The sequence below is a fragment of the Bombina bombina genome, chromosome 7 (genome assembly GCF_027579735.1).
Source record: "Bombina bombina isolate aBomBom1 chromosome 7, aBomBom1.pri, whole genome shotgun sequence".
Taxonomy (NCBI): domain Eukaryota; kingdom Metazoa; phylum Chordata; class Amphibia; order Anura; family Bombinatoridae; genus Bombina; species Bombina bombina.
This window is the reverse complement of record NC_069505.1, coordinates 155,678,104-155,703,877: the sequence shown is the minus strand read 5'-3', so window position 1 is coordinate 155,703,877 and position 25,774 is coordinate 155,678,104. Positions and strand designations below refer to the sequence as shown.

The following is a 25,774-nucleotide window of genomic DNA, read 5'->3' as shown; positions in this document are numbered from 1 at the left end:
AATGCTACAGTACAATACAATTCAGTAGAAATAATAATCATTACTATTAACAATAATAGCAATAACATTAATAATACAAATTATAATGCACGTATATATTCTGCAGCACAGTAAAACTTAACAACATAATTATTGTAAGAACAAAGCCTAAACTATATTGATACATTGATAATACAATGAAGTATATATATATATATATATATATATATATATACTGTATATATATATATATATATATATATATATATATATATATATATATATATATATATAGACATCTTGTCTGTTTGGCTTCCATTGAGAAAGGCTCCTGCGAGAGCCGAAATGTTTGGAAATGAGCATTTCCTTGCTGATTTACGGCTGCCAGCTGTGGGTTACATCCAGTGACCGTGTATATATACACACATATATATATACAGGTGAAACTCGAAAAATTTGAATATACATGCAAAGCAAGATAGTTCAAGACGTGATTTGTCATAATTGTGATGATTATGGCTTACAGCTCATGAAAACCCCAAATCCACAATCTCAGAAAATTAGAATATTACATGCAATCAATAAAACAAGGATTGTACAGAACAATATCGGACCGCTGAAAAGTATAAGCATGCATACTGTATATATACTCAGTACTTGGTTTGGGCCCCTTTTGCAGCAATTACTGCCTCAATGCGGTGTGGCATGGAAGCTATCAGCCTGTGGCACTGCTGAGGTGAGGTGTTATGGAAGACCAGGATGCTTCAATAGCGGCTTCAGCTCTTCTGCATTGTTTGGTCTCATGTCTCTCATCTTTCTCTTGGCAATGCTCCATAGATTTTCTATGGGGTTCAGGTCAGGCGAGTTTGCTGGCCAATCAAGCACAGTAATCCAACGATCATTGAACCAGGTTTTGGTGCTTTTGGCAGTGTGGGCAGGTACCAAGTCCTGCTGGAAAATGAAGTCAGCATCCCCATAGAGCTTGTCTGCGGAAGGAAGCATGAAGTGCTCCAAAATCTCCTGGTAGACGGCTGCGTTGACCCTGGACTTAATGAAGCACAGTGGACCAACACCAGCAGATGACATGGCTTCCCAAATCAACACAGACTGTGGAAACTTCACAATGGGCTTCAAGCATTTTGCAGTGTGTGCCTCTCCCTTCTTCCTCCATACTCTAGGTCCTTGGTTTCCAAATGAGATGCAAAATTTGCTCTCATCAGAAAAGAGGACTTTGGACCACTGAGCAATAGACCAGGTCTGTTTTTCTTTAGCCCAGGTAAGACGCTTCTGACGTTGTTTGTTGTTCAGGAGTGGCTTGACAAGAGGAATACGACATTTGAAGCCCATGTCCAGGATCCGTCTGTGTGTGGTGGCTCTTGATGCACTGACTCCAGCCTCAGTCCACTTCTTGTAAAAGTCCCCAACACTTTTGAATGGCCTTTCCTGACAAACCTCTCCAGGCTGCGGTCATCCCTGCTGCTTGTGCACCTTTTTCTTCCACACTTTTCCCTTCCACATAACTTTCTATTAATGTGCTTTGATACAGCACTTTGGGAACATCCAACTTTTTTGCAATTGCCTTTTGAGGCTTTCCCTCATTATGGAGGGTGTCAATGATGGTTTTCTGCACAACTGTCAGGTCAACAGTCTTTCCCATGATTGTGATTCCTACTGAACCAGACTGAGAGACCATTTAAAGGCTCAGGAATAGTGATGTTGTGAACCTAAAATTTTGCGTTCGCGAACGGCAAACGCGAACTTCCGCAAAAGTTCGCGAACCGGGCGAACCGCCATAGACTTCAATAGGCAGGCGAATTTTAAAACCCACAGGGACTCCTTCTGGCCACAAAAGTGATGGAAAAGTTGTTTCAAGGGGACTAACACCTGGACTGTGGTATGCCGGAGGGGGATCCATGGCAAACTCCCATGGGAAATTAGATAGTTGATGCAGAGTCTGGTTTTAATCCATAAAGGGCATAAATCACCTAACATTCCTAAATTGTTTGGAATAGCGTGCTTTAAATCATCAAGTATGATGTTGTATCGTTCAGGTAGTGTAAGGGTTTTTTTTTTTTTTAAATGTACACTACTGTTTTAGCAGATATGACTTGCACTGGTGTGGCACTGTGCCCTGGCAGGACCTGGAACGCACACGTGTGAGGGAAACTGACTGCTACTATTTCACAGTAAAAAAAGGTTGTTTTTTTTTAAACGTATGTACACTACTGTTTTAGTAGATATGACTTGCACTGGTGTGACACTGTGCCCTGGCAGGACCTGGAGCGCACACGTGTGAGGGAAACTGACTGCTATTATTTCACAATAAAAAAGGTTGTTTTTTTTTAAATGGATGTACACTACTGTTTTAGCAGATATGACTTGCACTGGTGTGACACTGTGCCCTGGCAGGACCTGGAATGCACACTTTTAAGGGAAACTGACTGCTATTATTTCACAGTAAAAAAAGGTTGTTGTTCACCTGGAACGCACACGTGTGAAGGAAACTGACTGCTATTATTTCACAGTAAAAAAAGGTTGTTGTTTTTTTTTTTTTAAATGTACACTACTGTTTTAGCAGATATGACTTGCACTGGTGTCACACTGTGCCCTGGCAGGACCTGAAACGCACACGTGTGAAGGAAACTGACTGCTGTTATTTCAAATTAAAAAAAGGTTTTTGTTTTTTTAAAATGTACACTACTGTTTTAGCAGATATGACTTGCACTGGTGTCACACTGTGCCCTGGCAGGACCTCAAACACACACGTGTGAAGGAAAATGACTGCTATTATTTCAAATGGAAAAAAAGTTTTTTTTTTAATTTTAAATATACACTACTTTTTTTTAGCAGATATGACTTGCACTGGTGTCACACTGTGCCCTGGCAGGACCTCAAACGCACACGTGTGAAGGAAAATGACTGCTATTATTTCAAATTAAAAAAGGTTGTTTTTTTTTTTTTTTTAAATGTACACTACTGTTACACCAGATATGAGTGGTGGCACTGGGCAAGTGGGCTCAGTATACGCTGTGAGCCTGAGCTGGCAGGCTGCAATTAGATTACACAGAAGAAAAAAAAATCAGACTGATGTTCTAGCCCTAAAAAGGGCTTTTGGGGTGCTGTCCTTACAGCAGAGATCAGATGAGTCCTTCAGGACTGTAGTGGACACTGAATACACTAGCCTAGCTATCGATTTCCCTATTAAATCAGCAGCAGCTACACTGTCCCTCCTCTCACTAAGAATGCAGGCTCCGAATGAATCTAAAATGGATGCTGTCCAGGAGGTGGGAGGGTCTGGGAGGGAGTGTCTGCTGCTGATTGGCTGGAATGTGTCTTATGACTGTGAGCTACAGGGTCAAATTTTACTCAATGATGACGAATAGGGGCGGATCGAACATTGCATATGTTCGCCGCTGTTCGCGACATCACTAATCAGGAACCCTTTGCAGGTGTTATGGCTTAATTAGCTGATTAGCGTGGGACACATTGAGCGTAGAATATTGCACCTTTTCACAATATTCTAATTTTCTTAGATTGTGGATTTGGGGTTTTCATGAGCTGTAAGCCATAATCATCACAATTATGACAAATCACGACTTGAACTATCTTGCTTTGCATATAATGAGTCTATCTCATATATTAGTTTCACCTTTTAAGTTGCATTAGTGAAATAAATGAACTTTTGCATGATATTCTAATTTTTCGAGTTTCACCTGTATATTCTGTTTATGTATGTGTAGACAATGGTTTTTTTGAGTAGTACTCAGAATATCTGAACACCCACTTCAAGACTAACTTATAAATACCACCCCTTCACAAGTGGATATAAATAACAAGGTTAATATACCTTTAAAAAGTAGCCACTTTACAGCAAGGAGTGTATTGCTGAAAAGCGCCTACTTTTTAAAGGTATATAGCAGTGTTTTTCAATTGCGGTTCTCAAGTACCCCCAAGAGGCCTGGTTTTCATTATAGCTGAACCAGTGCACAGGTGAAGTAATCAGCTGATCAGTAACACCATGGTTACTAACCTGCTCTCATCCATCAGATGATTATTTCACCTGTGCTCTAGTTCAGCTATAATGAAAACCAGGACGGTTGAGGGTACTTGAGGACCGCGGTTGGGAAACACTGGTATATAGAGTCAACCCAGGTATAAATAAAGTCTGATGTATCATAAAAGCTCTTTTAATTTCAGAATCACCCAAATATCAAAAGACACCCCTAAGGATATCTACTCACTTTGTGTGACCTCAATCGGACGAAGAAAGCGCAATATTTTGGGTTGAGAGAACCTTGGCATTTGTGTGTCACAACTTCATTGCCACTTGGGGTAAGGTATAACCCCAATGTTTCCACTGGGTTAAGGAGATGGTTCAATGCCTCTGCTTTGTTGATTCTTTGGGCAGGGTAGTGCCTCTTACATACAAAAGAGCTGTGTGCGGGGGGGGGGGGTTATGAAAAAAAAATCTACTTTGTTCCTTTTCTATAGAGGCATAAATACCTTGTAATTATTTTAAGGCCATAAAATGTGAGTGTGATTCAGATGTGTGTGTAATTTAATTTAATTAAAACTGTATTACACTATTTTGTGCCCCTTGCTACATATTCTTGTGAGAGAAATCCAGGAAAATAACCTGCCCCAAGAGACAAGAAATGGAAAGGACCATTCCTGCATCTATCTTCTAAGCTGCACTGAAACAAACCACATAGGAAACCTGGGTGAGTACGCTTGATCACTGAAGCCACAGGCCTCTATTTAACAAGGTCTGGCGGACCTGATCCGACAGTGTGGATCAGGTCCGCCAGACCTCGCTGAATACGGAGAGCAATATGCTCTCCGTATTCAGCATTGCACCAGCAGCTCACAAGAGCTGCTGGTGCAACGCCGCCAATGGGCCGCCAGCAGGGGGTGTCAATCAACCCGATCGTACTCGATCAGGTTGTTTTCCGGCGATGTCTGTCCGTCTGCTCAGATCAGGCGGACAGGTTATAGAGCAGCGGTCTTTGCGACCGCTGCTTCATAACTGCTGTTTCTGGAGAGTCTGAAGACTCGCCAGAAACACGGACTGTCAAGCTCCTTTCGGAGCTTGATAGATAGGCCCCATTATGTGGTCAAATTGAGAACAGAAGCTGTTATTATCTAATTGTTGTGCAAGTTTTGAATGGTGTCCATATCCCTGTAGTCTGGGAAAGGTAATTTGCTCAGCAAAGGTGAGTACTCTAGGGTCCTGGTAAATGCTTGTTGTCTACATTTAAAGACATTTGACATACCATACGGCATTACACCTCCAATTCAGACAAATTGCGCACACCACCTCTAATGTTCATTTGTGGTCTGACTAATATTTATGTATTTATTTATATAACTTTAAATGGGATCTTCCAAGACTTTTTCCAGCAAATAACTACTTAAATAAGTGAACAATTCATGCTTGTGGAATTATTTCAATCATGTATATTTAGTTTTGTGAGCTCTCTAACTTTTACAGTCACAGCACTAATTAGGGTATACAATTAAGTACGCTTTAGATCAGTGGTCTCAACGTACCGACCCTGTGGTCATATGCGGCCCTCAAAATATTTTAATATGGCCCTCCCTTGTTTATTAAGTAAATTATTTATTTGGCCCCATCAATTTTTTTATGGTTCTAAGAGTTGTAACAAGTTGATGTTCTATATAGGCAATAGCTAGTGAGCTGCTGGTGCAATGCTGAATACGGAGAACGTATTGCTCTCCATATTCAGCGAGGTCTGGCGCACCTGATCCGCACTGTCGGATCAGGTCCGCCAGACCTTGTTAAATAGGCCTTTGTGTAAATGTCACTTACAGTTTCTAGTATATCCAGTTCCAGAGCACTCACTCTGTTCAAGTGGCCCCCATGGTAAAGGAACACTTTACCAGTGGCCCCCGGATAAAATGAACTTGATACCCCTGCTTTATTTACTTGATGTTAAGGACTTTTGTTCTCAAATATGTATTTTAAAGTATTTATTATTCCATCATGTGTTTTTAATTATTTTGTAATATTTTTTTTTATCCTTATGGATTTAATATTTTGGGTTGTGTTATAACATACACGTTTAATATATTTTTTTTCTAAATTTTCATGTACTGGATAGAATGATCTGTCCTTGCAAGGGGAAAGCAATTTCTTCTTCCAGGAATTCTATAACCAGTTATCTCTTTCACACACATAAATGCAGTCATGGTCAAAAATATTGTCACAGCTGCATTTCTGTCAGATAATGCACCACTTCACCCAGAAAATTGTTGCAATTACAAATGTTTAGGCATTCTCATGCTTATTTCTTTTGTTTGTATTGGTATGACACAAAAAAAGTGGGGAAAAAAAAGTAAAATCTGACACATTCCACCTAAACTAAAAATGGACCGGACAAAATTATTGGCACCCTCAATTTAATATTTGGTAGCACACCCCTTGGAAAAAATAACTGAAATCAATTGCTGCCTGTAGCCATCAATGAGTTTCTTACACCTCTCTACTGGAATTTTGGACCACTCTTCTTTCGCCAACTGCTCCAGGTCTCTCACATTGGAAGGGTTCATTTTCCCAACTGCAGTTTTGAGATCTCTCCACGGGTGCTCTATGGGATTGAGAACTTTACTCATATTTGGCCAGTTCAGTACTCTCTAGCACATTGTTTTAAACCATTTGTGGGTGCTTTTTGGTGTGTGCTTTGGTTCATTGTCCTGCTGTAAGACCCATGACCTCTGACGGAGACCCAACTTTCTGACATTGGGCCCTACATTGCACCACAGAATTCTTTGGTAGTCTTTAGATTTCATTTTCAAGACATCCAGTGCCTGAAGCAGCAAATCAACCCAAAAACATCAGTGAACCTCCACTATGTTTGCTTGTAGGGACTGTATTATTTTCCTTAAAAGTCTAATTTCTTTTTCTAAAAACAGTTGAATGATGGGCTTTACCAAAAAGCTGTAATTTTGCTTCATCTGTCCACTGCACATTCTCCCAAAAGGATTTTGGCTTCTTCAGTAAGTTCTGGCAAACTCCAATCTGGCTTTTTTATATTTCTGTGTCAGCAGTTTGGTCCTCCTGGGTCTCCTACCATAGCGTTCCTTTTCATTCAGATGGTGACATATAGTGCGAACTGACACATTTGTACCCTGTGCCTGAAGGCCAGCTTGAATTTGCCTGGAAGTTGATCAAGGTTCTTTATCCACCATTCGAACAATCCTTCGTTGCAATCTTTGATCAAGTTTTATCTTTCGTCCACGTCCAGGGAGAGTAGCTAAAGTGCCAGGGGCTGTAAACGTCTTGACAATGTTGTGTACAGTGGACACAGGAACATTAAGATCTCTGGAGATGGATTTGTAACCTTGAGATTGTCCATGTCCAACTCTTTGCTGTTCTTTCTCTTCTCCATGCTCAGTGTGGCACAGAAAGACACACAACAGAAAGGTTGAGTCAATTTTTTTTCACCATTTTAACTGGTTGCCGGTGTGATTTCTATATTGTCAGCACCTGTTAATTGATACAGGTGAGTTTACAAATTACAGGAGCATCACAAACTTGGAATGCAATTATTTTTAACAATTTTTTAGAAGGTGCAATAATTTTGTCCAGTCCATTTTTGGAGTTTTGTGTGGAATGTGTTTGCCTTTTTTTTCACCACTTTTTTGTGTCATATCAATACAAACAAAAGAACTAAACATGAGAATTCCTAAACATTTGTAATTGCAACAATGTTCTGCATGAGGTGGTGTATTATCTGACAGAAATGCAGGGGTGCCAACTGTTTATATACATATTATGCAAAACGTTTTACTTCTGTGCTATAAATCTGTGGAAGAGAATTACCTAAACAAACCTTTGTGTTGGAAGTTACACCAAATTTTTATCCATCAAAATAAAAAAATAAAAAATGTACTTTATGTTATAGTGTAGATTCCTTTAAATAGACACGAAACCCAAACATTTTCTTTCATGATTCAGATAAAGCATGTAGTTTTAAACAACTTTTAAATGTACTTCTCTTATGAACATTTTCTTTGTTCTTTTAGTATATTTTGTTGAAAAGCAGGTGCATAAACTCAGGAACATGCACGTGTCTGGAGCACGATATGGCAGCTTTTTTTGCAAGAATGTAATCCTTGCAAGAGCACTATATGGCAGCACAATTTCCTGCAATGTATTGCTCCAGACCCCTATGTAGGTATCTCTTCATCAAAGAACACCATGGGAACAATGCAAATTTGATAATAGAAGTAAATTGGAAACTTTTTTTTTTAAATTGTATGCACTGTCTGAATTAAAAAATATGAAAAATAAGAACCCCAACATATTTTCAGAGCATGATTTTGAATTGCAGAGACTCCAAGACTAAAAGAAGTAACGATTGAGGTGATCAAAGCCTATGCAATCTAACACTTTCGTCCACATAAAGGTATCACAATCTAGGCAGAACATTATTCTCCTGAATACAATATCACAATAATCCTTTCCCTGTGTGAGAAAGGGAAACTCATTGACTCAGACATTGGTTGAATCAAAAAACTGAATGGATAGCTTAACCTTACCCATTTTTGATTTCCCATCTTCATATTTTGTTCTTTGCAACACATGATGCACAATTCTACTTCTTGTCGAATTACTGAAGAATGTATCTTTGTTGTTTATTGTAAAACTGTAAGAAAAGAGAATGTTTTAACATTTAATGGAATTAAGCTTGACATTATTTATTGACTAAACATGTTACCCATATATCATTGATATGAAATAGGGAATGTGTGAATATTTCGGCATATCTATTAAAAGAAAGTTGGCCACAGTTGTTCGTCCTTAATGAATATTGGATTTTTGCCAAAGATTAAACATTTGTGTTTGTAAAAAAATGTTAACTATCCTATTATCAACATTTTCACCTAGATTACGAGTTTTGCGTTAGGAGGGGTGCGGTGCTAACGAGCAGTTTTCCCTCACCGCTCACTTGCAGACAACGCTGGTATTACAGGTTTTTACAAACCCGGCGTTAACCGCAAAAAAGTGAGCGAAGAGCAACATTTTGCTCCACATCTCACCTCAATACCAGCACTGATTAGGGGAGCGGTGAGCTGGCTAAATGTGCTCGTGTACGATTTCCCCATAGGAATCAATGGGGGAGAGACGGCTGAAAAAAACCTAACACCTGCAAAAAAGCAGCGTTCAGCTCCTAACGCAGCCCCATTGATTCCTATGGGGAAATACATTTTACGTCTACACCTAACACCCTAACATGAACCCCGAGTCCAAAAACCCCTAATCTTACACTTAATAATCTCTAATCTGCCACCTACGACATCGCCGACACCTGCATTATATTATTAACCCCTAATCTGCTGCTCCAGACACCGCCGCTACCTATATTATAGTTATGAACCCCTAATCTACTGCCCCCAACATCGCCGAACCCTACATTATATTTATTAACCCCTAATCTGCTGCCCCCAATGTCGCCGCAACCTAACTACATTTATTAACCCCTAATCTGCCGCCCACAACGTCGCCACCACTATATTAAATGTATTAACCCCTAAACCTAAGTCTAACCCTAACACCCCCTAACTTAAATATAATTACAATAAATCTAAATAAAATTACTACAATTACCTAAATAATTCCTATTTAAAACTAAATACTTACCTATAAAATAAAACCTAAGATAGCTACAATATAACTAATAGTCACATTGTAGCTATCTTAGGCTTTATTTTTATTTTACAGGCGACTTTGTATTTATTTTAACTAGGTAGAATAGTTATTAACTATTTAATAACTACCTAGCTAAAATAAAGATACATTTACCTGTAAAATAAAACCTAACCTAAGTTACAATTACACCTAACACTAAACTATAATTAAATAAATTACCTAGACTAAATACAATTAAATACAATTTTAAAAAAAAAGTATGAAAAAAATCAGCTCTTTTACCTGTAAAAAAAAAAGTACAAATACCCGCCCCAACATTAAAACCCACCACCCACACAACCAACCCTACTCTAAAACCCACCCAATCCCCCCTTAAAAACCCTAACACTAACCCCTTGAAGATCACCCTATCGTGAGACGTCTTCACCCAACCGGGCAAAAGTGGTCCTCCAGACGGGCAGAAGTCTTCATCCAAGCCCGGCAGAAGAGGTCCTCCAGACAGGCAGAAGTCTTCATCCAGACGGCATTTTCTATCTTCATCCATCCGGTGCGGAGCGGGTCCATCTTCAAGACATCCAACGCGGAGCATCCTCTTCTTCCAACGGCTGACTGAAGAATGAAGGTTCCTTTAAATGATGTCATCCAAGATGGCGTCCATTCAATTCCGATTAGCTGATAGAATTCTATCAGCCAATCGGAATTAAGGTAGAAAAAATCCTATTAGCTGATGCAATCAGCCAATAGGATTGTGCTTGCATTCTATTGGCTGATCTAATCAATTAATAATGTTCACTGAATAGGAACACGAAGGTAAGCATCCTAAAAATCTAATGTGGACATAAAATGACCTTGCTGAACAATAGGCAGAATGGTTCAACTAGTTTCCATTTTGAAAGTAGGAACTCTGACAAACTTATTCAGAGCTTAAAGATAAAAAAAACTGGTCTGAAAGTTCATTCCTTCATTGGAACAATAAAGAGATCTGAATAATATCCTATGCCCTGACCCAACAAAGGAACCATCCCTCCCATAGATTCTAGATCTGAAACAGACTGAAACCTATTCAATAACCCTGAAAATCTATATTTAGAACCCAGTGATCCTGAACAGACTAAAAACCAAGCCTCCTGACAAATGTGCAACCTGCTCTTAACTAGAGCCTCTGGATTGGGAGCCATACCTTCATACACACTTGGATAAGGAAGTAGATTCTTTGAAATGCTTAGACTTGTTCCAGATCAAACAAGGTTTCCATACAGAGCCAATAGAAACTTGTTTCTGAGAAGAGGAATTGGACTTCTGTTTCCTGTTCTGACGAAAAGGGCAAAAACAATTAGAAGCTCTAGTTTAGCTTTGGACTCTTGACCTGAAGAAAAAAGGCTTCCTTGCCTCCAGTCACAAAAGAGATAGTAGAATTTAAACCAGAACCAAACAACATTTTTACCTTAAAAGAGAGAGATTCCCAGAGTTCGATATTAGAAGCTGGAAAAGGATACATTTTCTTAAACCTTGCTGAAGGATTCAAGGAATTACCTGGCTTAGCCCATTCTTATAAACTATCTTAGAGTCAGTATCAGGGATAGGAAAAAAACTTAAGAGATTTAACCAAAGGATTATAAATTAAATCTTAATTAAATAAAAATAGACTTCGCCTCAGCTACTTTAGGATCCTTAATGTCTCCTTAAAAAATATAGATTTAACCAAAGGATTATAAATGAAGTCTAAATGAAATAAAAGCTCACTTATCCTCAGCTACTTTAGGATCCTTAACCTCTAAAGTAAACAAAATGTCCTTAAAAAAATGAACAAATATGTTCAACTTTAAACAGAAAAGAGGATATCTTAACCATAGGAAGACCCCTGATTGTCAGAGAAAACCTCCCCCTCTGAAGATTTAGCAAGTTCATAAACAGAAACATTAACCTCAGTAGGCTAAGAGCTAGTAAAAGGTAAATTATTAACTGACCTTTTATGCTTATTTGAAGGTGGCATAGCTGCCAACATACAAGATACTGCAGAGTGTATGAAGTCCTTAACTCCAGTAGCAAAATATGTAGATATTGTCTGTAAGGAACAAACAAAAAGAGCAGTAACACATTTAGAAGCAAGAACAGCTTTAGAATGGTTAAAATGCATTAAAATATTTAAACATATGTAGCATAAATATGCTAGAGGTAATAATTCAGCCTGTTCAGAGGGCTCAGCTTCTAAAGTAGGTTTAGGGACAGAAACGCAGAGTCTGTAAAACAGAAAAAGAGACGCTTCCTTGTGTGTATCAATAGGTTATACAATCCTAACCCAAACTGATATTTCCCAGCTTCCAATGTACTCACAAGAGGAAACAGTTGGAAACAGTCTGGGGTCTTGCAGTGCCCCAGCTCGCTGATCTCCCGCTTGCTAGAACAACAGTGGGCAAGTTTTTTGTGTGCTTGTGGATCATTAAGCTACACAGCCCAACATCCTCTGGTTACCAGTCACAGCAGGCAAATATTAGATGATGGTGTGTTTTAGATCTTATAGATCAGGCAAAACAAAGTGATTTAAAAAACACACAATTTATTAAAACTGGTACAAAAAAAATCAATGCACTGCAATGTGCAATAATAGTGTGCAAATACGCTACGCTTTTTTCAGCCCTCCGGCCGTTTCTTCAGGCATGCACTTCCTTGAAAAAGCAGTACGCTTGCGGCAAAACATACATATGAAAGTCATAGACATGCACCATCTATGGTCACCAGGACAGGTATCGCAGGTATTATAGAAATTGCAGCGGTTTTGAGCATAGAAGGCTCTGCACTCTATCAACATCCATTTGGACAGGCATTTGTGACATACCTCCCACTTATACTTATTTGTGGACAGATACCAGAGTGACTTTATGAAGGGTGGTGTATTGTGGCTTTTTATGTAAGTAAGTTGTTTTAAATAAACACATTATCTTCTATAGCAGCGGCCTGCGATTGGATGAATATTGGGTACTTGGCAGTATAAAACCCGATGTGCGTCTACTCCAGAGCCGGTTTTGGCTCCAGAAAGTGTGAGTAACCCCTTGGCGGGATCACTTTGTGAATATCACCACTGAAACTATACTTCACTATTTTTTGTTGATTTTATTTTTAAGGCAAGATGTCATTTGAAATACAAAAACAAAATTTATCATGAAATAGCAAGTGAACTCAAGATATGTATAATAAAATAACCTTTCTAGGGGGCGGAGCCAGCAGCCAAGGCAAGAAGACGTGCATTTATGAGGCTCCTGATTTTATTTTGAATTTATCTGAATTTATCTAGCTTTTATCCTGTGATACAATAATTGGATACCAGATTACCATCAAGAATAGTGGGAGGCTTATGTGAACCATCTGGTTATAACAAAGAAGGTGATTTTATTGCTGTATCTAAAGAAAACCACAGGCCGCACACCGAATATGGAGAAAGGCATCTACGCCACACTAAAGACTTTATTTGCTGACTATGAACGACAGATCCTCAACAGGTTTGATGACCTGTTGACAAGGATCGAAATGGCGCGCTTCACAGGGGAACCTGTCTTAGCTGAACAGGAGGGAGAGGTGGATATCTGCGAGGAACTAAAATTACTCAGCTAAGTGCTGGGGACTTTTGCATGCTGCCGGATCTCCTCCCAGTGGCGCAGCTATCGGGTGGACCTTTCTGTGAAGTCCCGGTACTTCTAGCTCGTGACATGCTGAATCCTATGAAATGTGCTCCCGGGCCTGGAGGGCTTCCCCCTGATAGCGACGACTTGGTGGATCATACCGAGGGCTGCGACTGGAGGTTTAGGATGCTCACTACCGCAGAGTCAAGCACCAGAGAGAGAGTGACCGGCCTCCGTGACCGCAGCCCTGCTGATGAGAGCATGGCGCTGCTGGCCTCACACCGATGTACTGCATTGGTAATTTGTATGACCTGGGGCCTTGACGCTTACTGTGAACTTAACCATCGGTCTGGAATCGGGTAAACAGTGTCTGAGCTGCTGAATTCATATGGGAACTCTTGTATCACTACTGTTTATATGAATGACGATCCTACGATCTGAAAGCCAAATCCCCACAAATGTGAAATTCTATTTGGACTGTGTGATGCAAGACTTTATTTTAACTTTACTAAGCAATTTGATGTGATTCTCTAGTATTTATCTATTGTTTCCCTCATATCAGGCCTGATTCCTTCAATATATCAAGCTTGGAGAGATGTATTAATGTAGTGGGTTTCTGACCATTATGGTCCTTTAAGTGAAGTGGGGGGACAATTTGTACCTTTAAGCCAGTATTATTACATCTATGTTAATAGATCAAAGTGTATTTAGAGGTCCTATCTATGCTCTTATGTTTAGTGTGCACTCAGGATACCCTCAGAGACATATATATTTAGCTCTTATATATATACTACTTATTTCACTTACTGTAGCCTTGGAGGACATGTATCAATGTGTATTTACTTAAATATTCCACTGACCACACGTGCTAGTTTATGTAAGGAACTAAGCTGGGAATGGCTCAACACATCTGTGAACTACAGTATTTACGCTACCTATATGTGTTTAAATATATCATAAGCCTACCAGTATGTCTCCATAGATGCAATACCATCCTAGCCCCCATACAACTTCTACTAGTTACCCAGTTTACACTTAATCTTTGCCCCCCCCCCCCCCCCACCGTTACCTATATGATAGCTATGTGCCTCCTGCCTCCTTAACATGAGAGTTTTAGACAGTTGACATAACGCAGAATATGGGTCAGGGTATATAATCTCAACCTGGATGAGAGTGCATGTTACAAGCTACGACATATATATGTAGCCTGCTTGGCTAGATGAACAATAACCGTATGGGAGTGTTATGCCCCATACAACAATTAGAATACAGGTGCACACATGCATGCCACTCATCGCAGACTAATCTCTCATATGAGCTTTCTTATATCTCCCTCAGTGTGTTTCCCATTACGGGGTTATGTCTGAAGGACTTGTGTCTTGCTGGCTGACCTCTGGTTTTTCATGAAGAATTGCAAAACCACATATCTTAGAGTATGTGATATCTTAAGGACATTGCCCTGGCCCTGAAGCTAGAATTAGAAAAAAGCAGCTAGCGCCAATGGTTCCATATTTGTTTTGGCTACAGCGTAGTGATCCCCAGTTATGCAGGGTTATACTGGATATTAATTTTGAGTAATTCTTAAAACCCAGTATGCTTTTATATAAAACTAACAGGGAGGTTAATGATAACTATAGGGGATGCGTATATATTCTCTTTCACATGTTTCCCTTGTATATTCATTGGGATTGTCAAGTACTGCGTTCCCGGTTATTTCTTATTCCCCCTATGCTTCAGTGTAGTCATATAGGTGAGTAAGCCAGCACTGAAGGAGTGCACTATTATTTGAATAACTCCCCCCCCCCCATTTCAGTATTCCTATGCGGTAAGGGTTGAATACCTCCTCCTCCGCATTCCTTTTTGGCAGAGTTAAGTAGCCTCTGCCCAGCCTGCAGAGCCGTGTTAGGTTCTTCAGGATCTAGTAATAATATTATATATGCTATTACCAACGCTCAATGTTATTATCTAAATATGTCTAAGTGGCAACTGAGGATTGTTTCAGTACAGCATTTTTACCTGTGTACTTTGTTCAATGTTAATTGACATTATTTTAGAGTAATTTAGATGTTTTCCTATACTTGTTTGTATTGATATTACTTATGATACCCAAAGTTGACCGCTATTATTTCCACACTGACACTGGACTTCTTGATATAAACGTATCTGATGTGTCCTCAGTGGTAGATCGCAATTTTTGGTCTCTTAAAGAGATTGTTTGTCTGGAGGACATTGCGAACCAACAAAATCAAAAATGAGGTTTTCAGAATATCATGTCATGTCGCTGTGTTATGGACTGGTCTCCATATGTTGTATTGTAATGAAAATTGTATCTTTTCAGATATGACTGTGTTGTAAAAAAAAAAAAAAGAAGTCCTTTACAATGGGATGTGGCTACTGAGAAACTTTTGAGGTAAAATATCTTTCTTTTTACATAGAGATGTTCAGGTGACATTTTCTAGTCAGCTTTGTACAGCTATACTGCATCACTTTCAAGTGTTTAAACATTTTGGTATTATGTCCCTTTAAATAAAGTTAAAAAAAAAAAAAAAAAAAAAGAAGTCCTTTACAATGGGATGTGGCTACTGAGAAACTTTTGAGGTAAAATATCTTTCTTTTTACATAGAGATGTTCAGGTGACATTTTCTAGTCAGCTTTGTACAGCTATACTGCATCACTTTCAAGTGTTTAAACATTTGGGCATTATGTCCCTTTAAATAAAGGCCAAGTGTTTCACTTGTGAGATATTCTATTACAGCTGTAAACTAGTAAACCATATTTCAGACATATTAGCTTTGTCTATATAGCTGAAATAAAATGTTTTCTAATTAGACGTAAGTTTGTAACTGTACATATCAGACAAAATACTTGTTATTTTACAAATACATTGCTAGTTTATTAACTTACTGAAAAAGAATGGACTTTTTATATGTATTTTAAGCTGTTACAGATTAAAGATTTAATTAAATTTTAAAAAATAAAAAAATAAAAAAATAACCTTTCTAGCTTAATAGATTTACCATATATAATAAAAAAACTACTTACCTATAAACACTCATCTACTGGAAAAAAAAACAGCATAAAGTCAAACCAGTGCTGTAACCTATCGGTAGAGGATATGGAATAGGAGTATATTGATTAACTAACAGGAGGAGGAAAAAAGCAGGTCCCGTGACACCTGTGGAAGGCTTGTGACAAATACCCATGAGGTGAAAAATATGTCACTACCCATGCTCTCAATACATACCTTATAAAACACTGTACGCTGAGGGGAAATAGACCTCATCTAAGTCTGAGAACCCCTCTCACTGAAGAATAACATGCACATTTTCATTCTTCACCTTCCTCTAGTGGAGGCAAAGACAAGACTGATTTACCAGTGAGGTGTGAGGTTTTATAGATCTCTTGGGGCTTGGAAATCTTTGTCATCTCCATGTTGCAGGGAAGAGTAATTCCCATGAGTAATGGATCGTGGACTCTCACCACCTGAATAAAAGAAATTATTTTTTTAAATATCATCATTCATTCTACATAATCACTCTAACAGCAGAACAAATGTTAAGAGATGTCCTGTGGCTCTCACATTTTTGCTGCCTGCATCTATGTTTCACAACAGTTTGGACAGTTTGTCATTTGGGAACCCTAGTGCCGTTTTGTACCCGGTTTGTGTTTTACAAGGATTACTAATAAAATATACCTTTCACTTGCACCTTGCTTGCAGTTTAATTGGATTGTGTCAACGGAACAGGTAAACCTTTAGTTTATGTTTCAGAGCAGTTGTTCTCAGCCCTTCTATTTTTTTCATGCTGGGCCTTTTACATATAACATTTTTCCTGTAGTGTAGTCTCCCTATGTCTCACATTATTTTTTGCATGCGATTGTCTTTTTGAGCCATTTATGTTATTTAATGATGTCAATCATTCTTCCAGTACCCAAATAATAAACTAGTTTCCATGAGGGTGTTCTAGATTGTGTGAGACTTATGTACAATCCCTGGCTTGGCATGACTAGTGTTTGGCTCCTGATTTGACTTGACTGATTCCTGGTTCCCTATCCCTGGCATTCCTTGACTTCACTTTGGTTCCTGGTTCAGCTCTGACTTGCTTCCTGACTTCTGGCCCTTGATGTGTACTGCACATCCCTTGGTACTCTTTGTAAGCCCAGCTTCATAACACTTCTGACTCTCCAGGTGTCTCTTCTGGTCTTCTCTAAAACTGCACATATCTGCTACAGTAAATGTAATGATTAGTTTTACTTGCTGGCTGCTGCAATGCATAGACTGTGTTGTGCTCAACTGAAAGCGTCAGTCTCATTTCCTGGTTCAGTGTACAAAAATACAATATTTTCAGAGCATTTAAAACTTTCATTTTCTACCAAAATGTATAGGGTATTACAAATGCAGTGAAGAACAGGAATACAGGTCAGATGTAAAACTATTGCACTGTTTTACAGCAATCACAGGGACATGAAACCCCGGGTAGACTCAAGAGCTGCTGATTGGTGGCTGTACATATGTCTCATGTTGGCTCACCCATGTGCATTGATGTTTCTTTAGCAAAGGATACCAAAAGAACAAAGTGAGTTAGATAACAGAGAATACAATTTTAAACATCTTTCTAATTTACTTCTATCTGAATCCTGAAAAACAATATTTGGGGTTCATGTCCCATTAAGGGGACATGACATTAAAATAATAAACTTTAATTATTCAGATAGAGAATGTAGTTTTAAAGAACTTGCCATTTTACTTCTGCTATTTAATTTACTTCCTCCTCTTTGTATCCTTTGTTGAATAGCATACCTAGGTAGTGTGCACAAGTCTTCAGCCCTATATGGCAACAATGTTTGGAATAATGTGTAACATTGTTACAAACATTTTTGCAAACACTGCTGCCATATAGTGCATACAAATAGAACAAGGTAAATTCAGTAACAGACGCAAATTAGAAAACAACATGCTCTATCTAAATCATAAAAGTATAATTTTAATGTCCATTTAATTAGGTAATATGCATTCTAACTTCTACTGGTGGATTTGAATAAGCATAATGTACATAGTTAAATAAAATGAAAACAGATAAAATAAATAATTAATGTATATCACATTTGACCACATTTTCTGAATGGTTCAATTCTGAGTTAAAGGGACAGTCAAGTCCAAAATAAACTTTCATGATTCAGATAGGGTAAGTAATTTTAAACAACTTTCCAATTTACTTTTATCGCTAATTTTGCTTTGTTCTCTTGGTATTCTTAGTTGAAAGCTAAACCTAGGTAGGCTCATATGCTAATTTCTTAGACCTTGAAGGCCGCCTCTAATGTGAATGCATTTTCACCACTAGAGGGCATTAGTTTATGTGTGTCATATAGATAACATTGAGTTCATGCACGTGAAGTTACCTAGGAGCAAGCACTGATTGGCTAAAATGCAAGTCTGTCAAAAGAACTGAAATAAGCGGCAGTCTGCAGAGGCTTAGATACAAGGTAATCACAGAGGTAAAACGTGTATTAATATAACTGTGTTCGTTATGCAAAACTGGGAATGGGTAATAAAGGGATTATCTTGCTTTCTAAACAACAAAAATTCTGGTGTTGACTGTCCCTTTAATGCCCTTTTAATACTCACTATTAGTGTTGCAAAAAACTCAATATATGACAAGTAAATCATAAAAACAAATGGAAGACATTTACATTAATCACACAAATATGCCTTAGCTTTCAGAAAGAGCATATTTTTGGTAAGGCACAAAATGGAACATTTTGTTTTTCAGCAGCATATGTCTGTATTGAATCACTGCACCATGTTTATAGCGAACATATTCAACTAGAGCAGACGTTACAGATAATAACAGAATGTTTAATAATGGTACAATTGTAAAATCTGTGCATAGACATAAATACCTCATTGCAAATTCAAACTACTAAATATTCAGTGAAATAGCAGTCTGTCGGTGCTTGTATAAACTTTATAATTACATTTTGACAAAGGTTTTAATCCTTATGAAAACGTTCATGTAAAGGAAATGTAACTGATTATTATTTGTGTACAGGCTCAATAAATTCTGTCATAAAATAGAGTATAAGATAGTAGATGTTAAATAATATTGTTCTAAATTAAAGGGACATTAAACTTAGAATGAAATTGCCTTAATATGGTTAACAAAACTAAAATAGAGGCAAAAACAAGTTACATTATAATGAAAACATGTCAATTTATTTTGTATTTACTTTAAAGTCATGTACTTTTACAAAGTAAATATTGAAAGGGGCAAAAACTCTAGTACTCTCAATAAAATTGCAACTTATAAAGTGAGCTACTAGGTTGGCAGCTTGAGCTAATCATCTCATTTGATTATTTAATGATGTTGGTGCCATTAAAACCCTCTTTTACATATTTAAAAAAGCAAACACAAAAAATAAAATATTTTATTTATTAAAAAACACAACATTCTAAAATTGAAAACTTTACACTATTTGCTTTAATTAATCTCTATTCATTGCATTAAATATGTTATAGTCAACTTTCTTTATGTTATTACTAGCAGTAGTCTATAGTTTTATACATTTACAATGTAAATGTAACTATTTTTAAATTCCTTAACATGTGTCCCTTATTTACTACCAGCTGGTTTTATTAAAAGGACATGAAACACACATTACTTTCATGATTCAAATAGAGCATTTGATTTAAATTTGAAAGCTAATTTAAAATTATATTATCTATCTGAATTGTAAAAGAAAAAAAATTGAGTTTTATGTCCCTTTAACACTTTAGTTTTATTTACTGTTCCTTGTAGTGCTCTGACTCCATAATTTCCCTTGCTGCAGATAAACAGTTGTCTCCATCGGACCCTTTTGGCATAAGCAGTCGAGTCTGACTTTTTATTTAACTGCATCAAATTCTGATCAGAAGGTTTTTGTTATAAGCTTTTTGGTTAAGGTTTTAACCAGAGACAGATGGATCTCTCTCCTGTGACATCTGACACACATTTCTACTAAATGATTGCAGAATGTTATCCAAATAGACTAAGTGCAGCTCGCTCCTTAGTTGCACTTAGCTGCACTTAGTCTTATGGCGCGGTCGGGCCGGGCTGTGACTATACAGCTGGCCCGATGTGCTGAGGAAAAAAAACAGACCCGCTCAGCAGAGCCCAGAGAGCGGGTCTGTAAAACAGGTTTTTTTTGCTAAAAATAAAAAGGCAATATTATTTTAAATAATGGTTGGCTAATATAATGTTATATAATTCTGCACTATGTGCAGAATTATATAACATTAATTTTAAGGTTTACTGTCCCTTTAAGCGTTTGTTTTAAACATTCAAATCGTTAGCAGAATAAATGTTCCCATTGACATTAGTTCTACCATCTAAGGACTAGATTACAAGTGGCACGCTAATGATAGCTTGGCCTTGATAAGCAATATTACTGGACTACTCTAACATTCGCATGCAACTTAATAGTACAAGTCCATGGTAAATCCCATTTACCAGAGAAGGGTTGACATCGCTCAAGCGCAACCTATGCTATGAATGGATATTGTGACCATGCAAAATAGTGGTCATATTACAAGATGAAAGTTATAGGTTGCAATTCAGTGCCAGCTGCTGTGGTAGGATATTCAGCGTGATATGAGACCTGAAGTAAAGTGTAAGGGTTATTACAATCATATATACACTTAAAATAAAAATGTAATATAAATAAAAAGCTTTTAATGGTCACAAAGGGATATGGTATATAGCAAAGTGTTTGACTGGAAAGGGTTTAAAAGTATATATCAAAGTGAAAGACAGCACTCAGTGTCTTATAAAGTGCAATATTTAATGCATACACAATTCTAACCCTTTAAAAATGACTGCATTTATGTATAAATTTGTCTTGAAATCTGGTTTGATGTCTAAGTTACAGCAATCAACAAACACAATCTGTTTTAACAAATAACACGCAAATTATTGTATTGTTCTTTTTAAAAAAATGTTTTAAAATATTCACAGTATAGGTTGGAACAAGTATGTGAAACCCTAAGCTAATGACTTCAACAAAAGGTGATTAGACTTGGAGATTGGCAAACCTGGTGTCCAATTAATGAAACGAGATTGACTTATAAAAAGCACTGAAACATTTTGAGCTTGCTATTCACAAAATAAATCAGTTGGGGGTCGATCCGATATAAATCGTCGCCCGCAAAAGCCGGCGACGCCAATATTTGCGCGGGTTTGGTATCACATATACGGCGTAACCTAGAAGTTACGCCCGTATATTTCTGCCGTCGCCCGCAGTTTTTTGGGCCATAGGCAGGTATACCAAACCCGCGCAGTTTGGTATCCAATATGCAGCGTAAGGACTTACGTGGCGAAAATGGAGAAAACTTACTCCATTTTCACCTCGCCACAAAAAGCAGCCGTAAGAAGCCTTACGCTGACTATTGGAGCCCCGTAACTTCCTAAACTGGCTGCTAAAATAAACCTAACACCTAACGCATGCGCAATGTCTATCTCCCTGTCAACCGCGATCTTCTAAAATAAACCTAACACCTAACGCATGCGCAATGTCTATCTCCCTGTCAACCGCGATCCACCCCCCCCCGAAATCCCTAATAAAGTTATTACCCCCTAAACCGCCGCTCCCGGACCCCGCCGCCATCTACATAAACTAACCCCCTACTGTGAGCCCCTAAAACCGCCGCCATCTACCTTATCTATCCCCTAATTAGAACCCCTTACACCGCTGTCATCTACCTTATCTATCCCGTAATCTGACCCCTTACACCGCCGCCACCTATATAAAAATTATTAACCCCTAATTTAATCTACCTACCCCGCCGCCAGCTATGTTATCTATATTAACCCTAAGTATATTATAGTTAATATAGTTATTACATTATATATATTAACTATATTAACCCTAATTATATTAGGGTTAATATAGTTAATATAGTTACTATAGTACTTATATTAACTATATTAACTCTATCTAACCCTAACACCCCTAACTAAATTTATATTAAATTAATCTAATTCATTTATAAACTAAAATATTCCTATTTAAATCTAAATACTTACCTATAAAATAAACCCTAAGATAGCTACAATATAATTAATAATTACATTGTAGCTATGTTAGGGTTAATATTTATTTTACAGGTAAATTGTTAATTATTTTAACTAGGTATAATAGATATTAAATAGTTATTAACTATTTAATATCTACCTAGTTAAAATAATTACCCAATTACCTGTAAAATAAATCCTAACCTAAGTTACAAATACACCTACACTATCAATAAATTTAATAAACTACAAACATCTATCTAAAAATACAATTAAATTAACTAAACTAAATTACAAAAAAAAACAAACACTAAATTACAAAAAATAAAAAAAAGATTACAAGATATTTAAGCTAATTACACCTATTCTAAGCCCCCTAATAAAATAATAAACCCCCAAAATAAAAAAAATTCCCTGCCCTATTCTAAATTAAACAAATTTCAAAGCTCTTTACCTTACCAGCCCTTAAAAGGGCCTTTTGTGGGGCATGCCCCAAAGAATTCAGCTCTTTTGCATACAACAAATACAATCCCCCCCCCCCCATTACAACCCACCACCCACATACCCCTATTCTAAAACCACCCAAACCCCCCTTAAAAAAGCCTAACACTACCCCCCTGAAGATCTCCCTACCTTGTCTTCACCACACCGGGCCGAACTCCTGATCCGATCCGGGCGATGTCTTCCTCCAAGCGGCAAAGAAGAATTCTTCCTCCGCGATGTCTTCCTCCAAGCGGCAAAGAAGAATATACAATACCCCCCCCATTACTATTATACCTAGTTAAAATAATTAACAATTTACCTGTAAAATAAATATTAACCCTAACATAGCTACAATGTAATTATTAATTATATTGTAGCTATCTTAGGGTTTATTTTATAGGTAAGTATTTAGATTTAAATAGGAATATTTTAGTTTATAAATGAATTAGATTAATTTAATATAAATTTAGTTAGGGGTGTTAGGGTTAGATAGAGTTAATATAGTTAATATAAATACTATAGTAACTATATTAACTATATTAACCCTAATATAATTAGGGTTAATATAGTTAATATATATAATGTAATACCTATATTAACTATAATATACTTAGGGTTAATATAGATAATATAGCTGGCGGCGGGGTAGGTAGATTAAATTAGGGGTTAATCATTTTAATAGAGATGGCGGCGGTGTAAGGGGCTTACATTAGGGGTTAATAATTTTAATATAGATGGCGGCGGTGTTAGGGGATCACTTTAGGGGGGTTATAGATATAATATAGCTGGCGGCGGGGTACGGGAGCGGCGGTTTAGGGGTTAATAACTTTATTAGGTTGCGGCGGGGTACGGGAGCGGCGGTTTAGGGGTTAATAGCTTTTTTATTGTTAGGCTAGTGAGGGGGGATAGCGGATAGAGGGTTAGACGTGTCGGGCTATGTTAGGGAGGCGTATTAGACTTGTCGGGCTATGTTAGGGAGGCGTGTTAGACAGTGCGGGTGTTTTAGACTTTAGTCAGGTTTTATAGGCGCCGGCAGTTTCTAACGTGCCGCAAGTCACTGGCGACGCCAGAAATTTGTACTTGCACAGATTTCTGGACATCGCTGGTTTGTGAGACTTACGGCACGTTAGCATCTGACGGCGACTTATATGGGATAGCTCTAGTTGCGAGCTGAAACTGCGGGCGACGCCGGTTCCCTCGCTTGCGCCGCAAACTGCGATCTATATCGGATCGCGCCCTTGATGTGAACCATGCCTCTCAAAAAGAGCTCTCAGAAAACCTGCAATCAAGAATTGTTGCATTGCATTAATCTGGAAAGGGTTACAAAGTTAACTCAAAGAGCTTAGATATTCATCTGCCCACTGTTAGACAAATTGTCTATACATGCATTTAGTACTGTGGCTATTCTCCCAAGAAGTGGCCATCCAGCCCAGATGACTCAAAGGGCAAACAGCCCATTTCTCAATGAGGTAAAAATGAACCTTAGAGTGACAGCTAAAAACTTAAATCACTGGAACTGGTTAAAATCTCTGCTTATGAGTCTACTATATGGAAAACATTGAACAGGAATGGTATCCATGGCAGGACACCACATAATAAATATATGAATAGTCAAATAGTGTATATATATATATATATATATATATATATCCCTATATATATTTATATAGGGATAACTATAGGTTTACAAATAAAAAAGATATGAAATGTTCTGCATAAATTTAGCAGTCTTTTATAAAAAAACAAATAACCATAGTCATTTTAACAAATGTGCCGAAACATTCACTTATCACTATACAAACCTTTTCATATGTTATATGTATAGTAGAAAAAATAAAACAGTTTCAGGTATTTTCTTTAAACCTTATTTTATTTATATTTCAAACAAATATACATATATATATATATATATATATATAGATATAGATATATAGATATAGCTTTATTTTATCACCTTTGACAGACACATTATTTTAACCCTGCATGTAGACAAAAAAAAGTTTTACTTACTTTGAATGCACTAAAATAGAATGAGCAATCAAGTTTAATGTGTTTATATTCACTTACTGGTGCATGCGAGCACGGCTGAATGGAGCGGTGTAGCAGTCTGTCTCTTCCAAGTCTGGAAGGGCTTCTTTGTCAAGCTTCATTGGGTTCCGAGGCAGCCAACTTTTAAGCTGCCTCATGTTCCTCTGCAAACTAAAAAAGGAAGATATTTATACAGTTTGACATATCTAAAAAAAAAAAGACTTTGTGGAGTTAGCTATTATGCCAAAATAAAATTATCTACAATAACATGCTTTCGGGCTGTAAAGTATATTGGCAAAAACAAAGAGCATATTAAACTCTACGGACCAAACCCCAGTGTAAGTCAATGCATTGTATGTTATTAATATGTTGCATTCAGAAATAGGTAATGGATATTACATGAGTCAATGAACTGGGATTGGGTTGGTTAGGATGCAGGTAAATGGATTTCGGCATATAACAAGCATGAGGTCTTTTCAAGAATTATTCCATAAGTAACTCAAAAAAATGCATCATTAGTATTGTGTTTAACATTACCATTTTTCTACCTAAGAGATCAGCCACACATTTATGACAATATTTAAAAACAAAGCTTTATTTTGTAACCTTATCCAAATTTTAAATTGCTAGATACAAAATACTTCTACAATGAACCATATTGTTTAAAAGAGACATATCACATGAAACTGAATGTTATCATGCATTACACATTGTTTTTTTCTGTAGTGCAGAGGGGGCGAACATTTTTATCATTGTGTACCCAAACTGGCTATATATATATCTATATATATCTATATATATCTATATATATATATCTATATATATATATATATATATATATATATATATATATTTATATATTTTTTTTTTTCAATTAATAGACTTTTTTTTATAAATTCCCACTATCCTTCTCTCTTTATAATATATATATATATATATATATATATATA

The 25,774-nt window shown here is 37.2% G+C and overlaps 1 protein-coding gene across 2 annotated transcripts in view; it reads right to left on the bottom strand.

Annotated features, from left to right (window-relative positions):
* LOC128666024 (anoctamin-3-like) overlaps nt 1–25,774 on the bottom strand; it is a 353,414-nt gene that overhangs the window by 269,242 nt on the left and 58,398 nt on the right. Inside the window, exons 4-5 of one of the 2 annotated variants that reach the window (XM_053720385.1) lie at nt 24,864–24,995; nt 8,542–8,648 (exon numbers count right to left, since the gene is read on the bottom strand). In XM_053720385.1, the coding sequence (XP_053576360.1) occupies nt 8,542–8,648; nt 24,864–24,995 (239 nt within the window). The remainder of the gene's footprint in view (nt 1–8,541; nt 8,649–24,863; nt 24,996–25,774) is intronic. The other variant, XM_053720384.1, reaches the window with a different exon arrangement.